Genomic DNA, 10554 nt, shown 5'->3' with positions numbered 1-10554 from the left:
AGGAATTCTTGCCTCAGACAGAACATACTGGAATAAACAATCACCACATCAAGCAGAACTCATCTATAGTCTTGCTGGTGAAATTGATTATTTTCTACAAGTACAGTAAGTATAAGAATAATTCTAATTTTTTAAAAAAATTGATGCACTAAAAATATAAATCTCTTAAGACATACTCCAAATAGCCATACATTTTAGGATTCCATAAAAAGTAACATTTTAATTGCATATATTTGTTAATCTGCTACAAGTCTCTTTGTAGTTTTTGTAATTTAAAAAAAGTTGCAAATATATATAAACTAGTCTTTTCTCTAAAATCTAGATTTTCTCAAACCAGATGTTATTTTATAGATATTATCTACATTTTGAATTGTTTTGTTTTGTTTTGTTTACATTTAGATTACAGAACATGCTATAGTACCCTATAGTATTCTATAGCAGTGTTTTTCAACCACTGTGCCGTGGCACACTAGTGTGCCGTGACATAGTGTAAGGTGTGCCGTGGGAGAATTACTTTATATATAGTCAATATAGGCACAGAGTTAAATTTTTTTAACATTTTCTAATGGTGGTGTGCCTCGTGATTTTTTTCATGAAAAAAGTGTGCCTTTGCACAAAAAAGGTTGAAAAACACTGTTCTATAGTACAGAATACTATAGTTTAAATTGTCTTTGTTTTTGAAAAGAGAAATATTCAATTGAAATGGATTTAGCCAGTTCCTTCAAAAGGTGCTGTACAGATTAAATATACCCAGGACAGAACAAAACAGAATAAAGCTAAAGTAGAATATTTTAAGTATCATACTGGTTTCTGGGAGGAATAAAATTGCATTTTGATTGCACTATTACTGACAGCACAATCCTATGCCTGGGTATTCAGAATTAAACTCTACTGAGTCCATTTAAACGTGGATACATTTGCAGTTTAAAACTGACTGGTTATGTGAAAAATGGGTAATGTTACACAATTTAACTATCAAACTTGAGCGAGAAATCCCCTGGTACCAAATTTCCAACTCATCTTTTAACATTGGTATGTGCATGTGTCTTTTTGTTTCTATTTTTTAAATAGTTATCAAAATGCCATTCTTTGGCTGGATGAAATGGCCAAAAAGTTATTCTTACAAAAGTGGACAATACCCTGGCTCGGAAGTTGTGACAAATACACTTCTGAGAGAACTAAAATGGCATTTGAAAGAACGTGAACGGCTGATACAGGAGATTGAAAGTGGACACAAAATTCAAAAACCTGAAAGTGATTACAATGGAATAAGGAGCTACCAAAACCTTCAAATAACTATCCCAGCTACTGAACAACGACAGCTTGAAATTCTTTGCTCTCAAATCCAACCATGTCAAACTGGAATCATACTCAGCAGGTAAACCTATTTTATGTATGTAGTATCACATAAGCTTCGGGAAAGAGGAAAAGGATCCCCATCTTTGCAGCTTCATATTAAATGTTATTCCTACCACAAAACGGTTTCAAATTAATTCAAAACTAGCATGCTTCAAACTAAAATAATATTTCTTTGGAATGAGTTCAAAGAAACTTACTTTCTGGCAATATAAGCAACCTTATTTATAAGATTTTCTATATTGGTTGTGACATCTCAAAAAACATTGCTAGGATTTCATTTGTTCAATTAAATTGCATGAAATGAAGGAATTTCCAACGTTTGCCCACAAAATGTAATAGAAAAAGAATATGCCTTCAGCTTTAATTTTCAGCCTGGCAAAATAATTAAATGTAACAATTCAGCACCCACTACTTAAATGCTTACTATATATTCACAGCTCTAATATTTAGAGCACTAATTTGTTTGTTCCTTTTGCTAAACATTTGCCTTCAGATTCATCGACTACATTTTTATCCTGTGCCAAATTTTAAAATCTTGCATGGTATGATTTTCATAATAAACTAGTGAACCTGATTCACATTTGTTTTATGCAATTTTGATAAGAATAAGACTCTTTTGATCACAAACCAAATTTCTCTACAATTCCAACATTATATATACATATATATACATATCAACCTGCACACATAGCATATGGAATTTAAAACAAAACAAAACCCAGAACAATTCACTGATTTGTCTCTGATCCTAGAAAAGGGCTCCAGGGAAATGTCAGTTTGAATCAACTTGCTTGGACAAATTGGACAAGGAGAAAAGTGCTTCAGCTGTTTGTATTGCAAACATCATTCTTTCCTATTCTGTTTTTTTTTTTTAATTTAAAAAGCATTGCTAAAAAGGGTAGTATATCTTCTCTTCCCCTGCATTTTTAACAGACAAGTTGAATATATGCTAATAGAATTCAGGCTATTTGCCTTTTCTTTTCTCTGCTCTTTCCTTTTCTAGATTTCGAGAGGCTCTAGCAGAAAATGATGTTTTACCCTGGGAAATTGTTTATTTATTCAAACAAGTTTTAAAAGAGTTCCTTACTAATCTTGAGAAAGAAGCTCAGCAAGATCAACTGGCTGATGCTTGGAATACAAATTGTTCCAGCCAATTTGCAGCATCCAACACTAACTCCAGGAAAACGGACAAAGAAGAAATCCCCACTGTATCCAGCTATGTTGACAAAAATACACAAGGCATCCTTCCAACATTCTCCCACAGAATCTGGAATCTTCCCTATTACTACCCATCAAGTTAATTATTTTCTCTTTCGTTAATACTCATTCAGCTTGGCTATAATCATTCTGTAATGATTCAGTACTCTAAAATTATCTTCCCATCCTCATAAAATGCAAATTTAAACTTAATAATAACTACAGCTGGCATAGTCCTTAAATAAATAGGATGGATACTTTATACTAATTAATAGTGTCACATTAGGATCCTTCTTATAGCAGATACTTTTTTATGGAGGTTTTATCATTTTTCTTATAGCATTTATCCTGCATGGTTGCAGGGTCCCTTCTTTTTCAGTAATGCACCTAATTATTAGAGCAAAGCTTAACAATGCATGATGCCATGCATTGTGTATCAGCTGTCTCGCAGCCTGATGTTGATGTGGGCTGAGAGGGAATGACTACTCCAAGGTCACCCATCTGACTTCTGGGACTAAGGAAGGACTAGAAGCTGGATATTATTACTCTGAGTCCACCATCTTAACTCGCTATATTGATTGTCTTTAATACCATTTATTTTGCCCATTGTCTCTGGTGAAAGACATTGACAGTTTTCTATCCTGCAATTTGCTTCCACAATGCAATCTTTTCAAAACAAATCTAAAAACTTAAAAGGAGGAAAATAATAATCCATTTTATAAAAGATCCTGTTTTTAATAAACTGGAAACAGATACGCTTTATGGAGGCTTACAACAATACCACCATATTTTGCCTTTTAAATAAACAAACAGAGTAGTAAAAGATGCCAAAGATACACTAGCATCCAAAGGACACTTTTTTATATTGAAACTTTGGAAAAATGTATGCACATTTTAAGATTTAATCCCAGATTTAAGACAAATATATATTTCTTCCTTTTACAATGGGTACAATGTGCTCTCCACAATTCCCTGGCATGAGACCACATCTGGGATATTGTGGAACAGTGTTTCTCAACCTCGGCAGCTGTGTGTAGATTTCAACTCCCAGAATTCTCCAGCCAGCTAATTGAGGGAGTTGGTCCTCACATCTTAAAAGTTCCCATGGTTGAGAAACACTGCTGTGGAGGATGCAAATAGTAGCCAGACTAATGCTGGTATATTATTTGCTTTAACACCAAAATAGAACCTAAAAGGGAAGGGAATCTGCATGACAGCTTTATTTGCATCCTGGAGAAATTCAGTAAAATTCATTCATATGTAGGATGATGTGAAATGACATTCATTCACAGGTTGTAAGAAAATGGCTATATAAGCCAAAATTCGTTTATCTGAAATAGTCTGATAAAAAAGCAGATACATTATGGCTTGCAATCCTTTATTACCAAAAAAGAACTCTTTTCCTTTGCTTAAGATCTACTAGAAAAGATAAATACCCAGAAGCAATACATTGAATTAGATTTTATGCTATAATTTTTTATGAAAAATGAAATCTAGATTTGCAAAGAAATGGGATTTTTTAAAATTGCTAAAATAGTACTTTTTGTACCAAATGATGTTAATTTTTTGAAAAATCATGATGTTAGCATGAGAGTGGGAGAGATTTAGATGAGGGTTAAAAATTGAACTAAATGAATGCTTCTGCCAGTGTCACGTCTGGCAGATACAGAATTAGCCTTCACATGGTTAATTTCAAAGAATAATCATCTTTAAAATGTTAAGTCAATGTGTACAACATGCTGAACTAAAAGATGGTTAGTTAATATGTGTTGTATATGCAACAATGTTGATTTGGGAACCGCTAGTTAGACTCTGCACTGAAAGCAATTAAACATTGTGAAAATTAGGAAGTAGTAGAAAAAGGAGGCTTCAAGGTGTTTTTCTCATTAGCATTCTTTTGCTTCACTGTCTGCAAACAATATTATAAAACTGTGAAGTTAAAGCAACAAAGAAAAATATTGTAAAAACTGGTTAGTACACTGTTTGAATAAATCTCATTTGATCTATGATATTCTTCTTAGTAAACATGCTGACAAATGTATTGTTCTTCAGGACTCAAATCCCAAGTTAGAAACAGACAAGAAAAAAATTATATGATTGAAATATTTTTTTCTGTTTCTCCATAAAGAGTTCCCATTTGTTTTATTCTCAGTTAAAATACTTATTACTCTACAAAAACAATACTGTGATAAACAGGCTAACATTACCTCAGAGGATGTTAAGTAATATAGCTATTCATTTTCAACACTCCCTATAAAAAGACATGAGACTACAACCATGAGTATTTAGAATTTAAAATTCTATAAACACAATTATAGTTCTCATGTGAGAACTATAGCCATACAGTAATTTTACATTTGCAGAGCAATATACCAGTGAAAAGAGTTGAGATGAATAGATCAAATCCAAGATCTAGCTAGCACAGGGTTTAATCCCACAATAGACAATTTATTTCTATGGACAGACGGGGATGAACGAATTCTCTAAGAATTACTAGCATGCTATATGGTGCTCATATAATGGTTGAATACACACATTATTGTACTATAAACCCTACTGTGGCTTGGATTTAGTCTGGTGTGTTGTGTACATAACCAATTGTATTTTATTAAATAAAGCATAAGAAAATTGTGACTTATTGCTATATGGTATCTGTGAACACCATCTGTTTTTGGTGAAACTGAAGTTTTGGCAAGCTGAGATTGACACACTTCAGAAATATTTAAAACCCAAACCAAATAGATAAATATGCTGCTTTAAGTTTATATAACCTGGCCAAGTTGAGCCCAATTCAGAAAGAAGCAATTCCCACTCTTATTTCTCTCTGCTTTAAAGAAGAAAACAGCATTACATTATTTGAGGTTCTGACCGTTTAATAGATTTAGGTTGACTTTTTATAATAATCCTTTTTTTATACACAAACCATTTTCGGGAGCACAGAGCTTATGTTTTTAGTTGCATAGTGCTGCTCACTTTACAGAAGCTAGTTGTAATTAAGAAACGCGTTACAGCATCTTCAAACTTAACACATCAATTACACAATTCGCAATTTGAGGTAGGCCACCATCAGACTATTACGGTCGGAGAGGTGGGGAGGGGAGGTGTTATTCTATTTTTAAAAACAAATCGGGCTTAATAATCTTAGTAGAAGTTGTGCAGTGGTGAAATCCATCCTACTGATGAATGGGGGGGGTATTTATTGATGGAAGGGGCTTAATTTATACCATTCAACAGCAAAGAACCTGGGCAGTTTTGGACCTTTCTAAGCAGCTTATCCTGTGAAACATGAGCTCCAGAACTAGTTTGGCTGCAGGTCCCGGCCTACTTACACATTAGCAGCAGGCGGCGGTTCTTCAACAGATTCCACGAGGTGATGAGCAAAGCCAGCAGTCCGGACTTCGCCCCCCAGGAATTCCACCCCACTGACCGCTTTGCCAATTGTAAACCAATCGTTGATCTGATCTACGGTGAGTTTTCGCAACATGGCTCAACCCTAAGAAGCCGCGAAGAAAGAAAAGTATCCCTCAGTTAGGCCAGCCGACCGGCCCGCCCTGAACTAATTAACGGGCCCCGCCTGGCTACAGCCACGTGCCTAATTAGACTTCGAGATTCTCCGCTTGTTCAGCGAACCTGCAACTAACCTGCTTGCTTTTTGGTTAGTTCGATTTCGGTTTCCTATTTTGGCATCGTATCACCTACGCACGCTTAAGATGCACTGAAAATAAGCTTTATTTCTGAGAAGGGCGCAGGATTGCGCTTGGAAGCAATTCCGATTTTATTCAGCATAGACTACCGCAGTGTAGACTACCGCAGTCTTACAGTGAAAGTACACGCAAATACGGAAAGGTTTTTATGTTATAATTCATTATTTAACCCAGTTTTCTTTATTATACTGCCGGTAGGTTACGTTCGCTCAGCACAGTACTGTAAAACGGGATGGGCTGCTTGGTGATTTGATGTGTTGTGAATTTACTCAACATAAAGCTAAGTTAGGGTTTCGGGTCTATATCACGTATGTATGTATGTATGTATGGTGTTATTTATCAGCACAAATGCAACACTGTGTGTGTACATACATACATACATATACATATACATATACATATACATATACATCATATACATATACATATACATATACATATACATATACATATACATATATATATATATATATATATATATATATATATATATAAACACAGAAGATATTCATAATGTGACTCCAACTGCATTAAATTGCAGTTAGTTGTGCTTCTGTAACTCATTAATTTGGGGTTAACTGGTCTATTACTAATGAAATAAACCCAAATCGCTGCATTTGCACAAATCAACCGTAAATCAACTATTCCAGCTGGATTCTTCCATTCTGAGCCATCAACTGATGATTAGCATTTTTGCTTTATTTTATTTCCCAGAACTTATAACCAGCATTAGGAGCATTACAACTTCTGACTTAGCACATCAAATCTATATTGCATATTTGATGGGGTTAGAAGGAACTTATGACTGGGATGGGTGGTCTTCTGCCATATCACGCAGTGCACCCTGACAATTGATGAGACGTTAATTAAATTAAATACACTGCAATTAAATACACTTAAGTCTCAGGTATGGATTGGATGTATTGAAGATGTTACAGGTAGTCTTTGACTTGACAAACCTTTTGTTTCACAACCATCTGAAGTTATGACAGCACTGAAAAAAAGTGACATGACTGATCCTTGCACTTACAACTGCAGCATCCCCATAGTCACATGATCAATATTCAGGAGTTTGGCAACCAGCATGTATTTACAAGATTAATCATATCAGGGTCATGTGATCACTTTTCAATCTTCTCAGATGGCTTCTGACCAATAAAAGCTAGATTTGTTTAATGACCATATGATTCACTTAGTATCTACAATGATTCACTTAACAACTACATGAGGAAAATTGGGTGTGACTCACTTAACAACTGCCTTGCTTAACAATGGAAATTCTGGTCTCAATTGTAGTTTTAAATTGAAGATCACCTGTAACGTGAAAACAGCAGAAAAAGAGGTTTTGGGGATGTTTATATTGCATTTAGATGGAGCTTTTTGGATCATATTCTGAGGTTGCTGATCAGACAAATTGTAGCTCTGGTCCTAACACCTTCCCTACCGGTTCACAAATGTGAGCGCACGCAAGCCTTCCGCGCATGCGCTTTTGGCGAAAAAGGGGCCTAAATGTGATACCATAGAGCCGGGGCAGGTGGGCAGGGCCACCTGCGATTTCTGCTTCAGGCAAACCGGTCCGAACCAATAGAATACCATCTCTGATGATACAAATCCAGTTAAAATAATGAACTCTGGTTCAGTTAATCATGAGTTGGTGTTTTGCAATGAATACAACTTAACAGTGCATTTCAAGAATGATGGTCTATAAAACTTCACAAAACATATAAAACTAGTCCATAAATCCCCTTCAATAAGATCAGAATTACAGTTTAAAATTGAGTCGTATCTTTTATTGTTAACTATCTGGATTTAATATAAGCCTCAAATTCTCAGCAACATCTCTCAACAGCTCCGAACGCAATTCAAGGTGTTGGTTATTACCTTTAAAGCCGTACATGGCTTAGGGCCAGCGTACCTTCGAGACCACCTACTGCCACATATCTCCTAGCGGCCAGTAAGATCCCACAGATTGGGCCTCCTTCAGATGCCATCAGCCAGACAGTGTCGGCTGGCGGCCCCCCAGAGGAGAGCCTTCTCTGTGGCTGCTCCGACTCTTTGGAATCAGCTACCCCCAGAGATCCGGACCATACCCACTCTCATGGCCTTCAGGAAAGCTGTAAAAACCTGGCTGTTCCAACAGGCCTGGGGCTGTTGACCTCATTGTTGAGGTCCAGCCCCAATTAGAATGAATGCTTGTGGTTTTGTGATTTTAAACTCTCTTTGTTTTCTTGTTTTTTCTTTCTCTTTTTTTTCTTGTTTTTTGTAAGCCGCCCGGAGTCCTTCGGGATTGGGCAGCATATAAATTTTGAAATTTAAAAAAAACAAACAAAAAAAAAACAACAGCTGAAATAAATTCAACAGACACACCTCCCCTGCTATGTAATATTCATCTGCCAAACCAGACATCCTGCAATCTGTCAGATCTATAACTAACCTGCAGATTTATGATAAAATGAGCTCTTGCATGGGTAAATTGAAAGTAGCAAGTGAGCTTAAAAGAGATTTATGAATCTGCATTTTATGTTATGCGTGCTTATACAGAGGTAAATCCGATTGAAAGTCAAACCACATATGATTTTAAAGACAATGTGCAATGTTTATTTGTTTTGTTCTATAACCTGGGGCTTTCTGGAAGTGTGGACAGTCCTAATGTTAAAACCAGCATGGTTAGTTGACTAGGATTATTTATTCTGCCATATTAAACCATTCTTAATACCGAGATATGGCAGAATAAATCATCATGGTATAAAAAAGACATTTAGTTTATGAAGGATCTTTCCTGATCTGATGCTGTATTCGACTGAAACTGTCATAATTTTCCCTTTAGCTATTAATTTCCAGTAAACCAGAATGTGATCAAGTTGAAGAACGAATTTCTTCCATTCCTAATAATATATGCAGTTTATGTTGTAAAGAAAGTTCTATTTTGAGGTCATTCCATATTACTACAAAGCTGCAATTCTTAATTGTGAATACTGAGTGGTTTTACAAAAATTTTAACCACTTGCTGCTGATGAAAGAAATGTCCTTCTGGGTTAGGCTCTAAGTGGGGAAAAAGACACTGGAGACATGGAGGCTGCTTGGAAAGATGGTTTTAATGGTGGACAGGACCACATGGCTTGAGTCCTGAAAAGAAAAGATGATTACATGCTTCAATGTTGGTGAAGAGAATGGAGGACTGAGATGCTGAGTCCCTGGTTTTATGCCCTCTCTGGCCTTTGATCTTGAGCTTGTATTCTGATTGGTTGTCAGACTCCCATGGGGCCATGCAGGGGAAACTCTCTAGGCTGCGTTTTGAATCCAGGTTTGGTTGAGTTCTCAGATGCCATGTGGTGAGTTGGGTAAAGTGCCAATATTATGCCTTAATCCCATCCCCTGGAGCTGAAGTGGAGAAGTCTTTATTATGTAAAGAGACTGGGTTGGCCTTCTTAATGGCCCATTGACAAAGTGGGGATGGGCAAGAAGCTACAGGGAGCTATTCTGTCTTTTAAAACATGTTTCTTTCTTTTCACATCTAGAGAAATATTCTGCCTTTTCAATATTTCCTAGGATATTTCATTTTTCTGGGAGAGGGCTGGGTGATAACTTCCTATACTGCTTTAAGAGAACAGTGACGATTTAAGGTAGTAAGTTTGTACATTTTTACTTAGGAATAAATTCTATTGAAATCATTATGGCATACTCTTGAAGTGGAAAGAGTATACTTTAAGCTTTGATTGTAAATGTAAGCCGAAACAAAGACTATGTATATTTTTGGAAGGAGAGTTACACTGAATGTATATGAGCTTGTCATTCGAGGAAAATCAGAAGTTTTAGTCCAGTATGAATTATCAGAGACAAAGCAGACTATACAAAGCGTTACCCATAAGAGCAGCCGATCCTATTCAAGTCGACTTAAAATATAGCGTCAATTAATAAAATAAAACGGAATTAATCCGCCTAGTAGCGTCTTTGGTATTTCAACCTCTCTTTGATGTACTCTATTGAATTTGGCAGGCTTATTTCTTTCTGCGCACTGAATTTAACCGAAATCGTAAGCGTATTTGTCTAAACTCAAGTGGCAGCTAATGCTCCTGCCCGTGGAAAAACCGAAAGAACAGAACTTCCTTGCACATCGGGGTCCCTGCCTCGAATTGTCCCTGCTGTTCAGAAGATCTGCGGGAAAACAAGCCAGACCAAGATTTCTTGGCAAGGTTCCGGCAACGTACAGTCATTGCGGGGCGGGAAGCGACTCTTTTAGCGTGGTCCTCCTGAACAGGGGGTGCTGTAGGCGGCCGAAGCCGGATGAAGAGCC

General features: G+C 36.3%; 1 protein-coding gene across 1 annotated transcript; it reads left to right on the top strand.

The window, feature by feature from the left end:
* Positions 1-1079: 1079 nt before the first annotated feature.
* RD3L (retinal degeneration 3 like) lies at positions 1080-2660 on the top strand. The gene is made up of 2 exons (XM_032235720.1): positions 1080-1378; positions 2363-2660. The coding sequence occupies exons 1-2, from the start codon at positions 1080-1082 to the stop codon at positions 2658-2660; spliced, it is 597 nt and encodes a 198-aa protein (XP_032091611.1).
* The last annotated feature ends 7894 nt before the right edge of the window (positions 2661-10554 follow it).

Source organism: Thamnophis elegans, chromosome 1 (assembly GCF_009769535.1).
Source record: "Thamnophis elegans isolate rThaEle1 chromosome 1, rThaEle1.pri, whole genome shotgun sequence".
Classification (NCBI taxonomy): Eukaryota; Metazoa; Chordata; class Lepidosauria; order Squamata; family Colubridae; genus Thamnophis; species Thamnophis elegans.
This window is presented reverse-complemented; position numbering and strand designations above follow the sequence as displayed.

Excerpts from the sequence above, each read along its gene's own strand:
- RD3L (XM_032235720.1), top strand. The coding sequence starts at position 1,080 with ATGCCATTCTTTGGCTGGATGAAATGGCCAAAAAGTTATTCTTACAAA. Across the intron at positions 1,379-2,362 it reads ACTGGAATCATACTCAGCAG|ATTTCGAGAGGCTCTAGCAG; the intron begins GTAAACCTATTT and ends TTCCTTTTCTAG.